General features: G+C 35.6%; 1 protein-coding gene across 1 annotated transcript in view; it reads left to right on the forward strand.

Annotated features, from left to right (window-relative positions):
* The window catches only part of LOC106079590 (glutamate--cysteine ligase catalytic subunit-like), a 25050-nt gene continuing 7517 nt past the window's right edge, over window positions 1-17533 (forward strand). Inside the window, exons 1-11 of the mRNA XM_056015465.1 lie at window positions 1-184; window positions 5087-5348; window positions 5496-5605; window positions 6649-6771; window positions 8549-8614; window positions 11931-12044; window positions 13489-13547; window positions 13985-14202; window positions 14737-14853; window positions 15856-15994; window positions 16082-16194. Coding sequence (XP_055871440.1) covers window positions 5199-5348; window positions 5496-5605; window positions 6649-6771; window positions 8549-8614; window positions 11931-12044; window positions 13489-13547; window positions 13985-14202; window positions 14737-14853; window positions 15856-15994; window positions 16082-16194 — 1209 coding nt within the window. The 5' untranslated portion in view covers window positions 1-184; window positions 5087-5198. The remainder of the gene's footprint in view (window positions 185-5086; window positions 5349-5495; window positions 5606-6648; window positions 6772-8548; window positions 8615-11930; window positions 12045-13488; window positions 13548-13984; window positions 14203-14736; window positions 14854-15855; window positions 15995-16081; window positions 16195-17533) is intronic.

The following is a 17533-nucleotide window of genomic DNA, read 5'->3' on the forward strand; positions in this document are numbered from 1 at the left end:
GGTGATAAGTAAAAATGCATAAATGTGGGAAAACAGAAGCGAATAAAAATAAGTACTAGGCCGACTGACATGCGCATTGAATGTCAACAAAAGCCTTGGCACGCAATTTATTGTTGGGAAAGGTAGATCAAAGATGATTTGGTAGATTTACTCTCACTGTTAAGGATTTAAAGACATCTATGAGGTACTCATGCTTTTACAATCGAATGAATCATGTAAAATTATTTTGTAGAATCGTTCGTGTTTAGATCTATAATGTTAACGCAAGACTAAACCTGCAAATTTATACGATAACCGGCGATCACTTGTTATCCAAGAAATGTTAAGTAACAAGACTCGAGAGACAAGAGTTACGTTTCTTAGTTTTTAGTCTTAGACATTAAAAGATACAGGGAGAGGTATCTATAAAAATCTAGAACTAGTCTTATCTAATACTAATATTATATATAGATATCTGTTAAGGATCTAGAATACAATATAGATCTAGTCTTCTAGATCTTATCTTATATATTACAGAATCTAAATCTATTTATAGACTAGACTAGAGTAGACTCTTGTGACTACTATAGAATAGACTATCACTAGTAAAAAAAATACTAGTATCACTACTCACTACTAGTAAAGTACTATGTCTATACTACTACTTTACTATAGATTTAGTATAGATCTAGCAGAGATTCTAGAGTCCAGTTGAAGTCAACTAGTCTAGACACTATAGACTAGAGATAATCTTTAATCTAAACTATCTAATTACTATAGAATCTATAGTATAGATCAATTACTATTATATATATAATATATATATATATCTTTATAGATCTAGTCTTTACTCTTGTACAGATTATACTTATAAGACTTATAAAAATACTAGAAGTCAGGATTTTTTTGTGCTAGTGGTATTCAGGCATAGATTTCTTTTTCCCTTTGATGTGTGGATCTTAGTTAGCAGCAGTCTTGTCCAGCAGGACACTAAAGTATGATCAGTATCAAATCTGCACTTTGGTAGCTATGTGTCAGCAGTATATTTCCAATGTCCCTTTTTCGTGTCAGTATCATGTCCAGGTGGTGCCTGTGCCCAGACCTAGGGTGCCTCCATGAGACACAGTGCTGTAGTTTTGTTCTGAAGTATGTGTTGGTAATGCAGAGCTTATATGGTATGTGCAGAATTCAAGCAGTCTTTGTCCGTTCTCATTCATCCTTCCGATTCCAAAGAGCCCAATGGAAGGCAGTCTGGCCTGGTAGTGTGATCTGATCCTACTCTGGCGTTGAAGTCACCTAGAAGGATCATGTGATCTTTTTGAGGAATGTTCGCAATGGCTTCTTCGAGGTCTTCATAGAACTTGTCTTTGTCCTCTTGAAGGGAACATAATGTGGGGGCATAGGCACTAATTAGAGTGACTTTTCCAGATGCTGTCATCATATTTAAGCATAGTAGCCGTTCCGAGCCATCAACTGGAGGGACTATCATGTGAAGAAGACTATTCTTGACAGCGAAGCCCCCACCATGCATTCGAGTCTCATCCTGTGCTTTCCCTTTCTAAAAGAAAGTGTAGTCAGCCTCGCTGAGCATGCCGTTTTTGTCCAGTTAGGTTTCTTGCAGGGCTGTGATGTCAATGTGTAGCCTTTTCAGCTCGTTGTTTATGACTGCAGTCTTCCTTGCGTCGTCAACCTGCCTAAGATCATCAGTGAGACCAGGACAGATTGTCCTGACATTCCATGTGGCCAGTAGCATGACAGGGATATTCTTTTTCAGTTTAATTTGTCTTCTTTTGTTGCTTGGTGCAAGTTTCCAGCCTACTTGTTGGTTTAAACTAAGCTCTAAGCACCCAGAAGAGCAGGCAGGCTGTTGCGGATCAGCACGTAACTGTTTGGGAGCTGCCCAGGTTGAGGCGGGCGGTAGCTGATCAATGAGGCGCGAACCTCTCCCACCACAGAGACAACCCGTGGCCTCCATACATTATGCCAATCAGGTTGGACTTATAACCCGTAACTGTTGTCTCCCGTGTTGTTTTATCCGCTTTGCAGCAGCACCAGAGTTTTTTCTCTGGGGCGCATTCCTGGACCTTAGATAAAGGGGTCATGGGTAGCCCATGCGTCATGGTCCCTCTCTCGACCTTGCTGATGAGATCTTTGCACTGAATTTGTGAACAAATTAGAGGAAGCTTTTAAAAACTTCTCTGAGACTGAGGTAGAAATAAGCTGGATGTTTATGTGTGATACAATCTACCAAACATCATCACTGATCTTTGGAAACAAAACCAAGAAAAGCGAAGACTGGTTTGAAGCTTAGTCTACCAGAAATGGAAACTGCCACTACGAACAAGAGAGCAGCCATGCTAATCTATAAGAAGGATCCCACCCTAAGCAACTTAAAAAGGCTCAGAGCTGCATGGAACAATGCCTAATGAATAACAAGACAGTGTGCTAACAAATACTGGCAGGAGCTATGTGAAGATATTCAATTTTGTGCCGACTGTGGTAACATAAGAGGACTATACGAGGGCATGAGAACTGCCTTTGGACCTCACATAAGCAAGTGTTGATGGTCTATTTTGTTGATGATTCTATATGTTAATGGTGCATGCGAGTTCATAGAAGACACAACAACAGAATGAATAAAGAATATATTTGATAACGCAGGCTGATAACTTCAACAATTTAATGAACAATAAAAAGGGCACAGTCCTCTGTCGCCGCTAGCCTAGCGTCGTCCTCTAAGGCGTATTGTCCGTTACTCTTCTTGTTCATCATCCTCCGTTTTAATTACTTGTCACACCACTTAGGATTAACCTCAACTTCTACGCATCTTGTGTCATTACACAAGTGTGCTCTGCTCAAGTCAAAAGATGGCTCAATCATCAGTGATCAGGCGCTGCAAATGGAGCTATGTGTATAACACTATGCAGAACTCTACCAGATTGAAAACTCCATCTCACCAGATGCTGTTTCCAACTTTCCATCACTTTCAGTTTTGAGGGAATTTGATGAAACGCCCTCGGTAAAGGAGCTGAGCGTAGGGCATTTCTGCTGGAAAACATGCCCTGATCAAGATCCAGTGTCCAATTTATGACCAAAGCAAGAAACAATCACCCTCACATCGGAAAAAAAATTTACAAAAAGATTAAGATCTATTGAAACAAATGTGTGTGTATAACCACATATTAATTTACTTTTGTCCTAGTCAGTGCTAGTGAAATAACTCATATGAGTTATGCTGTATTAGTCAGTGCTAGTGAAGTTACTTCTTGATGTAACACCACATTGAAAATTATAAATATAAAAATATGAAATTATGCTAAATCCTATCCAACTACAAAATTAAAATTTAAAAAAAATTGAGACCTGTATGGCAATTAATGAATATCAAGCAGAATATCAAGAGAGCTCCTGGTCGAATCTTTCACATTGTTCAGCCAGATCTCTATTGACTTATGTTCCCCAATTTTATGTTAATGAATGTAACTAAATGTGTCTTCTTAGAAGTGTTAAATCCATTTCTACTAATAGTGCCGTAAGTTGAATTTTAATAATAACTGTTAAATTCAGTTGTCAGGATATATTTTGGTTTTGGTTTAGTCCCTCTGACCCTTATTTCTGTTTATTTCTTACAATTAGTTGTATTGCACCAATCATTCCTTTGCAAGACACAGAAAATTCTCTCTCTCTCTCTCCCCCCCCCCCCCCCCCCCCCCCCAAATATTTAAAGGGCCCTCATCATCAAGAAGTACATAGAAGTCTAATTCATAAAGCGCTGATCGTGAGTGTGTATGTTTTTCGTGTGTGAATGTTGTTTATATTTGCATCTATATTGTTATTGTTACAGTAGTTACGCTGAGGTGGTCAATTGTAGTCAAACTGAATTTCCATTTGATTGGACCAATAAAAATTATCTTATCATGTCTGTAGTGATAATGAAAAGATGCACAAGTAGAATTAAGAACCTGCATACAAATATGTCTCTCCATTGTGCTAGCCACTGTGTTAAATGACATGATGATTGCTTCCCGGGGTCATTAGTAGGGAAATTAAATTGACTAATGAGACTGGCCATGTCATAACATGACTCCTGTATGCAGTGTGAGTCTTGTATTATTATTACACACAACCCTTGTGTATATATATATTGTGAAATTCAAATATCTGCAGGATGCTTTGATATCTACCATATTTTATATTTTTGAGTTTCAAGGCTTAGCGTTTGACTTAAATTTTTTTTTTTTTTAATCAATTTTTATAATTCAAAATTGTTAAAAAGACAAACACTGTATATCTGTATGACTGCCTCACTTGGTTAAGTGTTTTGATAGGGATCACTTGGTTAAGTGTTTTGGTAGGGATCACTTGGTTAAGTGTTTTGGTAGGGATCTCTTGGTTAAGTTTTTTGATAGGGATCACTTGGTTAAGTGTTTTGATAGGGATCACTTGGTTAAGTGTTTTGATAGGGATCACTTGTTATGGAGAATGAAAATGACTATCAGGCTATAAGATATGCTGTTATAATCCAAAGTTGTTGTTTTTTCATGCAAATGTACTTATTTTCTTAATCTAGAAAAATTAATAAATTCCATTAAGAATGGTTTGGGCATTATATGTATAAGGCTTGTCTTCGAGTCTAAGGATTAATGATGAATGTAGTATTTCCCATGGTTAAGCAGCCCCAGCTGTGACATACAAATTTTGCCACATCCAGCACAGGCATAACCATTGTCCGCGGATGGTTGATTTTATTTTATTTTCGCCATCCTATGCCTGTCCTCGGAAGCAGATTTTCTTTTGGTCTCAAATGTGTATCCCGTTGTCTTTGTAAGTGACCTCCAGCTGTCAAGTTCTGAAGCCGCATGCAACCAGGAGTTTACGCGTCAACTTGCTTTAACTAACATAGAAGAGGGCATTATATATAATATGGCAAGTTAATAATAAACACCTTGAGTCTAAATTCTGCAAATTACAACTTACTATGTCTCCAAGTGATGTTGACTACAGTTAATTAGACAAAAACATGAGATTTTCAAAATAGTAGTAGTATTCTAGTGTTTTAGTGAAATGTTATTAACTGACTTTAAACAAAAATGATTTTGTTTCTTAGAGTTATTTCAAGACAAAAGAAGTCGTTTTATTAGTACAACAAATATTCAGAAATCAAGAAAGATTAAGGAAACAACTTATTGTTGAGAAGAAACTAGTCTGAATTCATCTAAATGGGACTGTTGACAGAAGGTACCGCTCTGTCCTGGGAGGAGACCAAGAAGCTTGCTGACCACATTCGGAGTCATGGCATCAAACAGTTCCTGGCTCAGTATAGAAAGCTCATCTCTCGAAAGAAAGATGTCTTGTACTGGGGTGATGAGGTACTTTGATTACTTCCCTATTTTTTCTTTCTGTCAATATTGGTTTCATTCATTAATAGATTTCATATTTTTATGCTTATCAAATTTGTTTATCTTAGTTGATTTAGTTTTTACCAGTTGATTTACACAGCATATTGCTTTGTCTAGGTAGAGTATCAACTGGTGAAATTTGACCATGCCAACAAAAAGGTTTATGTCTCACTACGGGCTCAAGATGTACTCAGGGGGTTGACTAAGAAAGTGCAACAAAAATCAGAGTAGGTCTTTGATTTGAATCTTTTTTGTCTTCAGTTTGGATTCTACTTTTCTTTTTAGTATTATTTTTGGATTTGTTTGTAAAATATTAGCGACTATAATAGTTAAAAAAAATTATTGATGAATTTCACAAAATTAATTTCTTTCAAAAGCTCCATGATTCTTGTTTCTAAACAAGTTTTTTTTTTTATTAATGTTGTGTTTTCTATTTTTGTATTAGTTCTAAAATACTTCAACTGTTCATCCCCTATCAAGGGTTCACAAAGTAATTAGCCATAAAATTTGAGATACAAGTTCCTTTCTTGATATGATCCAGTTAAAAGAGTCACGGTGGCTGAGTGTTAAAGCACTTGGCTCCTGAACCTGGGGCTCCTGGGTTTGAATATCGATGAAGGCTGGGATTTTGATTTTAGGAATTTTAGGCAGCCACAGACCTTTACATCATCTTGAGGTCTGAAAGGTGGTACTTTACTACTTTAACTTGATACGATCTTACAAGTATTAAGTTTTGTTGTCACCAGCCTGGGTGTTAACATCAGCCCAGGTATGACCATACAATTTGAACCACATGTAGGCCTTAAGTTGTTTGTTGATTGCATTCTATGTATAAGGGAATGTAGCTCAGTATTCGAGTGTAGGCTATTCTATTATTATGGCTACTTTTATCTGAAGATCTTTCAGAATATTTAAGGCATGAGTCCATCACAACACCTTTTTTATTTTATAAAATCTTTCATTCAAAGCGGTCCATTCAGTGGCAGCCCCATGAGCTCTTTGGGTCCTGGCCCGCCGGGAAGACGCCAATATATGTTGTCTGTTGTATGTGTATTTTTCTGTTGTGTTGTCTTTATATGAGAAACGAGTCCTTGTAATCACAACAAATTTCCGTAAGGATCAATAAAGCCGTCTTAGTCTTAGCTAGTCCATCCCTGGTTGTCACCTGTTGATTTTAGATTAGTTACATTTCCTGTAGACCAAGCCATCATAAGGTTTGCGCTGTACTTGTGTGACTTGTGCCTGAAAGTCTCTTGTTTCTTCAATGTAGCTCATCTGCCGCCACATCATGGCACCCAGAATATGCCGAGTACATGGTGGAAGGGACACCAGGCAAGCCTTATGGAGGTCTGATTGCTCATTTCAACATAGTGGAGGCCAACATGTCTCTAAGGTGAGTCCGTGTCTTCTTTCATCAGTGATCTGTTTGACCAAGTCTGTTTTCATCAGTGATGTGTTTGGCCTTGTCTTCTTTCATCAGTGATGTGTTTGACCTTGTCTTCTTTCATCAGTGATGTGTTTGGGCCTTGTCTTCTGGCTTCTTTAGTGATGTGTTTGACCTTGTCTTCTTTCATCGGTGATGTGTTTGACCTTGTCTTCTTTCATCAGTGATGTGTTTGACCTTGTCTTCTTTCATCTGTGATGTGTTTGGCATTGTCTTCTTTCATCAGTGATGTGTTTGACCTTGTCTTCTTTCATCGGTGATGTGTTTGACCTTGTCTTCTTTCATCAGTGATGTGTTTGACCTTGTCTTCTTTCATCAGTGATGTGTTTGACCTTGTCTTCTTTCATCAGTGATGTGTTTGACCTTGTCTTCTTTCATCAGTGATGTGTTTGACCTTGTCTTCTGGCTTCTTTAGTGATGTGTTTGACCAAGTCTTCTGGTTTCGTCAGTGATGTGTGTTGTCCAAAGTTTGTGAAATAATGTGTGACATATTTGTCTATAATTTTAATTACATTGTTCCATTTCCCCTGGTGGTCCTAAATGTATAGAACTGGCCATAAGTATTGTTCTTGGGAAAGCTAGCATACATTTTCAACACTATCTCTTAAGTAGATACTTGAGAGCTTCTTTATCATGTCAACCATTGAGCCTCTCGTTTGAAAGGATTTTCAGATTGATTCCCATTTGAGAAAGTAATCTTAAGAGGATATAATATAGAAATTCTGTATTACAATGTACTGCCAAAAATGACAATAGTATTTTTGTAAAAGTAAAGTATAACCATTTGAGCTTGACTTGAGTTGTTTTTTTTTTTTTCATAAATCCAGTTTATTGTCAATGCAAAGTCATGTACATTGCGTTACAGCTTAGATCTTTCATTATGTGGTCAGTTAATGAATCTTTTCCTTTTAGCTGTATTAATGCCAGATAACACAGTTTTAGAGTAATAATATTTCAATTGTATCCAGTTTTGTTTTTAAATGGATTTTTTTTTTCCATTTTGTTAAGAATAGAAATGTTGTTTGTAAAATGTTTTACATGTTTCGGATGTTCCTTCAGAGTTGAAGACAATTTACTTCCTGGTCCAAACCTCCCACAGGACGACGAGGGATGGGAGCGGGCAGGGTTTGAACCTGGGACCACCGATAAGTCCAAACAACAGTCCGGCGCGTAAACCACACGCACAAGCAGCCATCCGTGATTAACTTTCCTCTAAACTTTCATCCATGTTTGTTAGTAATAAAAAGCTTTATGGTTGTCTTGTTAATAAAAGAAAAAGATCATTCCCCCCCCCTCTCCCCCCCCCCCCTCTCTCTCTCTCCCCCCCCCCCCCCCCCCCCAATCAGTTCCTTTCTCTCTTGTTTTTTTTACCATTTTTCTTTAATGTATAATGTATGTTGTGTATTTGTGTTCTTGTTGTGTGCTGTGAACTGATCTGTTCTTATGTGTCAGAATGTCTTGGTGTCCAGGTCAGCTTGTGTGTACTGTGTTATCGTGAACTGTTTTGTCATTCCTGCTCAGTAAAGCCTAGGGTCGAGACATGTCTTCTTGTAGCGTTTCATTAGGTTACTACAATGTATTTTTAATGTATAATGTAGATGTCGAAATCTCCTGAAATAAAAACAAAGATTTTTGGTGTGTTGAGGGGAAAAGACAAAAATAGATATTTTAGCTGTTTATTTATTATACAAAAAAAAAACACATAATTTTTTGTTCTCATATTTAGGAGACAAGAAATTCAAGAGGAACTAAATGAAGATGAGGCCCCATTGTCACTGACAGCATTCCCGAGGTGAATATCTTTTGGTTGTTTCCACAGCTTTCACATGCATGTGGAGTTGTCTTTCTTATCTTTTCTTTTTAATCTTATAAATTAGAAATGCTTCTTTAGATAGTGAAGTTAATTACATCCTTCCTGTTGTCGTGTGCTGTTGTTTGTTGCATTTCTATTGTGTATTAAAAAATATTTTTAGTAAGGAATCAATTAAGTATTATCAAGTAATATTCTCTTTTTTTTTTTTTTTTTTTTTGTCTATTTAAAAAGATCCTCTGTAAACTTGATTACTTTTCTTATCGCTGAGAGTATTGGTTGATAAGATAAAATTGTTATAGTAGGCATTATTAATATACATATGTTAAATATTGTTAAAATAATAATATTTATTTTACAGCCAGACCTAAGTATATAAAATTGCATATTGATTACTCATTTTTTAATTATTTCTAGAAAAAACAACTGTGTCTTTATAAATAAATAGAATCATATGATTTATAATTTTTTAGAATACACTTATATAGTTAGACACATTTCCATTGGAGAAAAAAGTATCATGTGAATCTCATTTTTCGTATGTACCCCAGTCTATATAGCTTGATGAGTATTAAAAAAGTAAAACTAATACCCCTTTCAGACCTTGGGATTAATTAGGGCAGATGATATACATGTCATTTCTGTTTCTATGACTGATGGTTAATGAGGGTGTCTTGTGACCAGCACTAATGACCAACTAGCATAACTTTCCCCAACTATTGCCAGGTGCTCTTCAGTGTTGGGTGGACTCAGAGGCATTCTAAAAATTCAAAATCCCAGTCGTCACTGAGATTGGAATGCAATACCCCTGATTTAGAAGCCAAGCACTTTACCCTGCCACCATGCCCCAATGGCAGTATTACCAATACTAAAATAAAAGCTTCTAATTACTTTCACATTAATGACTTTGTACCATCAAGTTAAGATAGCAGTTAAAATGCACCTGGGATTGCTTTACTTAAAATAATTTGTTAGCTCATTCTCTTTGTCTAGTGATGACATTTTTTTTTAGATAAGAACTGTTCTAATTTAATCCTTGATAGATATCTAGGTCAGTAATATGTAGGGAAAAAAAATGCCCATGAGTGCTATAAGATAAGTGTTTCAGTTTGTCCTTGAAGACTGTCTTTATTTTTCTTCTTTTAAAAGATTTTATATACTTATTTTTGACATTTGACCAATACTTTTTTTTTTTAGCTGTCTAGATAAATGAATCAGTTTTTAAACCACATGAAAAAAAAAAGAGAAAGCACTAATTTTAGATTTTTTTTTTTTTTTTTTCCATATGGGGGAAAAATAGCAAAACTTTAATTTCTTTGGAATGTCTTATGTTAATTTGTTTGGCACAAGTGTGCTTCTCAGCATGTCATTGCACATAAAGTGTGACACTTAGAGTATTCTTACTGACAGTGAATAGGAAGTGTTATTACACTTAGTTTAGTGAATTGTTTATGCCAGCAAAGTATAACAAAAAAACGCTGTTAAAGTCCATGAATAAAATGTATTTCAAAATCCATTAGAAAAGATGTAATCAAAGAATGTTTCAGTTGTTTTAATCTTGCTGAGCAGCTCTTCATCAAGTCTCTCAATAAGAGTAATTAAACTAATTAAGTAAAGGTTTGGGAGTAAGATTGGAAATGACAAAGAAAAAATGTCTTTACTATTTACGTTGTTTTTTTTGGTAAGGAAACAGTATATATAGAAAAGAAAATTGTTTTACATCAAAATAGATACAACCTACTTTCTCATGATAAAATAATAATAAGGCTTGTTTTGGAATCCGAAAACAAATGAGGAATGCAGTATTTCCCATGGCTATGCAGCCCCATCTGCGACCTATATATTCAGCACAGGCATAACCATTTTCAGCTGGTGTTCGATTAGATTTTCTTTTTGCTGTTTATGTCTGTCCTCAGCAGCGGATTTTCTTTTGGCCTTAAATGTGTATCCCCGTGGCCTTTGTAAGTGACTTCCAGCTGTCTTGTTCTGAAGCTGCCTGCAACCAGGTGCTCTCTTCTATGTCAGCTAGTTGGTGCCTCTTCATCGTCAAACTTTTTACATTTGTGTTGTCAATAAATAAAATAAGTTTATTTACAATACTGGCTGCTTTTTCTTTGCTAAATTCTTATCACTATTTTTAGCTTCTTTGTTTTACTTGGTTTTTCTTTTTCGTTCTCATTTTTATGTTGGAGCGTTCAGATGACTAGACCAATACATAAGATGAACTGCACAATGGTTTCCAACTCAGAGAGCTCTCCATATAGTTTTCTTTCTATTGGGGTGTTTTGGGGCCAGTGTCTTGTACGGGCCTCTTGGTAGGAGAGCATTTTTGGAGGACGTGGTCGGCATTCTCTGGTGACACTCCCCATGGGCAGATTTCACTAGTTCCTACTTTGAGCTTCCGGTACATATGTTGTCTCATTCTGTTGTGTATGGTCCTGAGTCGAAAGATTAGTCATTGATCTTGTCAGGATAGCTTATAATAGGTGTCATCTTTCTTGTGATTTGGATGAGTGTTAGTCTTGGTTGACTTTTCATGTTATATGTTCATCTCAGGTTAAGAGGGTGAAAAGAATGTGAAATTCCTGATATAGAAACAGGAAGTAATAATGACTAAATTGACTTTTAGTTCAGTCAGTAGTGTCTTTGGGTCTGGTGCAGACAGTATTGACTTAGAGAGTCAAGTAGTAACTTTGAGTTAAATAGTATCTTTTGGGCAGTCGAAGCCGGTAGTCTTTTGAGGCATTAGATGTATTTTGATAGTTTTTCTCTGGACTTAGAGAGTCAAGTAGTTACTCTGAAGTTTATTGTTAACCGCTGTGATGCGGATGTGATTTAATAAGATTTAGTATATTGGATATATGAGAGCTTTGTCCATTTCGCATTTATTTTATTTACTATTAGTTTCTTCATTTCTTCTGGATAGAGTGCAATGTTTAATTGTGAGTTTGTTCTCCTACTCTTGGCGAGTGTGTCAGACTTCTCATTTCCTTCTAGTTCTACATGTGCTGGTTTTAAATTCTTGAATTTCAGTCTATTGCTACTACCTTTTAATATTGCACTCTACTTTAGCTACTCTGTCTATTGAATCGTTCAAGCTTTGACCGCCATATTTTTATATTTTCTTATCACTGTGAAAAGGAATTATTGTTTATTTATATTTATTGTTATAACATCTTACCTCTCAAAGATGCCTTGTTTATAACAAGAGATAAACGTGTTTACACCTCAATAATGTTATTTACATTTTATTGTTAACCAGTGTCCCAACCTTCATGAATCTATGTATGCATTTCAGGCTCGGGTGTGGACAGTTTACATGGCCAGTCGCAAAACCAGATCCAGTGGATGGAGTCTCCAAGTCTTTATTTTTTCCAGATGAGGCCATAAATCAAGGTCATCCTAGATTTAAGTAAGAGTTGTCATTCTTTCTAGCCAGACACACTGTGACCTAATATCAAACCACACACACTCTGACCTAATATCAAACTAGACACACTCTGACCTAATTTCAAACCAGACACAAACTGATTTTAAACAAACCAGACGTACACATACCTTACACTGAAACAGACATACTTTACTTGTAACTTACACTGAAACAGACATACACGTACCTTACACTGAAACATATTATAAGATGCATATTTCACTCTCCTATTCAAACATGAACTCAAAATGAAGCCAATCACTTGTGTGAGTGTATGAATTTAAAATATAAATTAATGAATTCATTAGCAGACCCTTATTTTTGGACATTAATTTCCAAGGAAAAAAATCTTGTCCTATCTTTGATATTATTCAGTGGTATTCAGTCTAGTGGTGTGACGATATAACGGCTTAGCCCTCGGCACCAAAATCAGACTGATGTGCTCCCTGGTCATGGCCACATTTTTATATGCTTGTGAGTCTTGGATGCTGACTGCAGAGCTAGAGAGGAGGATCCTAGCAATGGAATTTAGATGCTACAGAAGGATCCTAGGTATCACATTCAAAGACCCCAGTGCATGCCAATAGAGACAGGGTTACTGCAGCGATAGGACCCTATGATGACCTGCTAACTATCGTTAAAATAAACGAAAGCTAAAAATCTATGTTCATATTATAAGATTTTTGGGACTTGCAAAGACCTTCCTTCTGGGAACAGTACCAGGAAAAAGAAGAAGAGGCAGACAGAGAAAGCGATGGGAGGACAACATAAAAGAATGGACGGGCCTGCCATTGAATGAGGTTCTAACTAAGGCAAAAGACAGGGAGGAACGGAGGAAGACAAATCGACAAATCTTGCATGGTGTCCCAACGATTCAACAGACTAAGGGATAGGTAAAGATATGATAATGAAGCACAAAAGACAGCATCTGAATATGTTGTCTACTGCAGCTAGTGTTCTGTCTAGCAGGGATTCATCCAGTTTTTGTGTCATTCAAAACAAGCCAGTACAGCCTGCTCCTTCCTAAGTTTAAGTGGGTCTACAGATGTTATTTATCCATCTCTTCTATTTCATTATCTTCTTTTTTTCCAAATCTTGTGTCTTGTAGGGTAGTTAAAGTTTTGACTGTCGAATCTTATTGTAATGCCCATACCATCTTAATTTGTTTGTGAAATAGTCCATCAGAAAACATAGACCCATTTGATAATGCTTTGGAGTTTGCAATCATACACTGTCATAATATAACATTTTAAAAACTGTATTATTTTAAAGCATTCTGTGGGAGATTGCTTCAAGTTTTCTAATAGAATGTATGTGCCTCATAGTAGTGCATAATGCAAAAAAAAGATGGGATTAGTTGGTAGGTGGCTTTAATCCAATAATTCACTACAATTGTATGGTTTTTGTTTGTTTGTTTATTTTTCAGAACACTGACAAGAAATATTCGATGCAGGAGGAAAGAAAAGGTGGCTATAAATGTTCCTAGTACGTCATTTTTCTATTTTCATCTCTTGACAAAATATTTTTTACTTCTCCATTCTCTTGATTGATGCTCTTGCATGAAGTCTAGAAATGAGTTTGATCTGTCACAAGCTGTGAGTCCTGTGTAGTACCTAGAAGAATGGAACTTGTGGTCTTAAATCAATCTTGCTCTCTCTCCATCTGGTCTACAGATTTCTGTTCTCAGCCTGCCTACTTTGCCTTTTAAGCAACCTGTCTCAATCTGGTTGTGACCAGTCCTGTTTTTTATTTTTCTTTCTATACCAGGTGGATGAGCAGAAAATGATACACATTAAGATCTAAATCGATTTACCAATTATTAAGCAACTATTATAGAAAAGAAAGCTTAATTGTAAAACCATCTTAGGTTTTATTTTTAAAAAGCTTTCTTGGTATTCCAAGTTTTAATTTTTATGTTCCAGTTTTCAAAGACGTCAACACAAAGTCGCCCTTCGTGGAAGATTTTTCCTCCCTCGGAGATGATGGCTCCAGCGCTGCTGCTGCAAAACCTGATCACATTTACATGGACTGTATGGGGTTTGGGATGGGCAACTGCTGCCTCCAGGTTACCTTCCAGGCATGTAATATAGATGAGGCCAAAACTTTATATGACCAGCTGGCTGGAATGTGTCCAATAATGGTAAGAAATAGCAAGTTATGAAAGAATGGAGTGTCATGTTTGAAAACCTGGTAATTTTTTCTCTGTTATTGGGTAGGTGGTGTTTTAGGGCTAGTTCGTCAGTAAGTTGGATCAGAGTCCTTTGCTTTTTTTGGTTGTTTTTCCTATTTCTCTGTTAGTAATTTATTTGGATGATCATCCTCCAACCTTTTGTATCTCTCAATAGCTTCTAATGCTGCTCTGTTGCGCCTTAACTTAAGAGGTTCAATATTGGAGTCTATTTCACAGGCTGCTGTGGGAGTAGTTCTCATACCTCCACTAATTAGCCGCAAGGCTTGGTTTTGGATTGTATCTAATGATGATTGATAGGTTTTGTTGGCAGCTACTTGTATGCATATGGAACAAGGAATATTTGTTTGTGTGTCCTATAGGAAACTTTTAAAAAAAAGAAGTCTTATTCATCCATATCAATTTCACAAAAATATTTCCAATATTTAAAAAAAAAAAATGTAACATGCAGTGGAAGGTTTTCAATTTATTTCTCTTTTCTTTTAGCTTGCCCTAAGTGCCAGCTCTCCAATCTACAGAGGCTATTTGTCAAATATTGATACACGCTGGCCTGTGATTGCTTCATCAGTAGATGACAGGACAAGGGAAGAGAGGGGATTGGAAGTGAGTGAACTGTACTAGAAAAAGTAGAGAGGTGTAAAGAACTTTGTAGACTGTATTATAAAGAAAAGTGAGGTGCATAGAAGTGTGTAGATTGTATTTAAAAATGGAGTTGTATAGATGTGAGTTAGAGCATTATAAAGAGGTCTAAAAAAAGTGAGTATTATTGTATGATAAAAGAAATGGGAATGATAAAATAAATACATTTTTAAGCTGTAAATTAAAATCTTAGTAAAGTAAAGGCATTTGGTCGTTGTGCTGGCCACATGACACCCTCCTTAGCCACGGGTCACAGAAGCAGATGACCTTTACATCATCTGCCCAATAGATTGCTAGGTCTTAAAGGAAAACATTCACTTTTATATCTCTCACAAACAAGTCCACAAAAGACATTAGACCACAAAAGACATTAGACCACAAAAAGACATTAGACCACAAAAGACATTAGACCACAAAAAGACATTAGACCACAAAAGACATTAGACCGTTGCTCACAAAACTTGCTGTAGCTTGTAAGATTCGCTGTACAAGAGTTTTTTTGTAAAAACATAAAATTATGAATTAATTATGATAATAATTTGTTCAAAATTAAGGACTGGAAAATTTCATGGTATAATTAGTTTAGGCTGTATTGCTCCATCTAGTGTTTTTTAAATATTCTTTTCTTTTTTTATGTATGAATGCACTTTAGATAACTGACTTTGCCAATACAATTTTTAATGTGATGTTGTTTTTTTTGTCATTGTTTAATTTATTTATTTATTATGTATGTTATGCAAATAGCTTTTTTTTTCTCCTGAAATTTCATATTTTCCCTGAAAAGCTCCTGGAAATCCTGATCAATTTGTTGGGGAGACTCTGGTTTTAACATTGATATAACAGAGGGATAACCAAAACATTACTGAGAAGATTATTTGTCCGACTTTGTCAATGGAGTTAGTGAGTTTTTGTGTGAATATTTCTTAGTTTAAAGTCTCTATAATTGTATTGTGTTTACCTTTGCAGCCGTTGAAAGAAGACAGATTTCAAATTCCCAAGTCTCGCTATGATTCCATAGACAGTTATATATCTCCACTTGGACAGTGCTATAATGACATCCCCTTGTTGATTGACCAAGAGCTCTGTGATGAGCTCATCAAGGGAGGTAAGACACCTGGCCCTGGTGTTTATTTTTAGGTAGTTTTCCAATCTCTGAAACTTGGTTCTCATATTTAATTATTGTGATCCTCAGGTGTTGAAGAGCTTCTGGCCAGACACATTGCTCATCTGTTTATCCGTGACCCTGTGTCTGTGTTTTCAGAGAAGATTGACTTGGACGATGAGAATGACACTGATCACTTTGAGGTCTGCAGTTTTTACATTTCTTGTGTCGCTACACATTTCCTGTGTACATCAACATGTACATCCACATTACTCATGTACATTAACATTTCTCATTTGCTTTCACATTTCTTGTATCACTACACATTTCTTGTGTACATCAACATGTGCATCCACATTACTCATGTACATTAACATTTCTCATTTGCTTTCACATTTCTTGTATCACTACACCTTTCCTGTGTACATCAACATGTGCATCCACATTACTCATGTACATTAACATTTCTCATTTGCTTTCACATTTCTTGTATCACTACACATTTCTTGTGTACATCAACATTTCTCATGTACATCCACATTTCTCATATACATTAACATTTTTTGTTAGCTTTCACATTTCTTTGGTATCACTTTATATTTCTTTTATAGCTGCACATATTTTGCCAACTAGACAAAAGTGCTTTTGAATAAATATATATGTGACCATACTTTTTTTTATTTAAAATATTTTGTAGAAATAGGTTTGAACTGGAATTCATAAAACAAACCACTATTTAAATATTTACCAACACTTCCATTTTTAATTGTCAGATGTGTAACCACTATTTAAATATTTACCAACACTTCCATTTTTAATTGTCAGATGTGTAACCACTATTTAAATATTTACCAACACTTCCATTTTTAATTGTCAGATGTGTAACCACTATTTAAATATTTACCAACACTTCCATTTTTAATTGTCAGATGTGTAACCACTATTTAAATATTTACCAACACTTCCATTTTTAATTGTCAGATGTGTAACCACTATTTAAATATTTACCAACACTTCCATTTTTAATTGTCAGATGTGTAACCACTATTTAAATATTTACCAACACTTCCATTTTTAATTGTCAGATGTGTAACCACTATTTAAATATTTACCAACACTTCCATTTTTAATTGTCAGATGTGTAACCACTATTTAAATATTTACCAACACTTCCATTTTTAATTGTCAGATGTGTAACCACTATTTAAATATTTACCAACACTTCCATTTTTAATTGTCAGATGTGTAACCACTATTTAAATATTTACCAACACTTCCATTTTTAATTGTCAGATGTGTAACCACTATTTAAATATTTACCAACACTTCCATTTTTAATTGTCAGATGTGTAACCACTATTTAAATATTTACCAACACTTCCATTTTTAATTGTCAGATGTGTAACCACTATTTAAATATTTACCAACACTTCCATTTTTAATTGTCAGATGTGTAACCACTATTTAAATATTTACCAACACTTCCATTTTTAATTGTCAGATGTGTAACCACTATTTAAATATTTACCAACACTTCCATTT

The sequence above is a fragment of the Biomphalaria glabrata genome, chromosome 17, assembly GCF_947242115.1.
Source record: "Biomphalaria glabrata chromosome 17, xgBioGlab47.1, whole genome shotgun sequence".
Taxonomy (NCBI): Eukaryota; Metazoa; Mollusca; class Gastropoda; family Planorbidae; genus Biomphalaria; species Biomphalaria glabrata.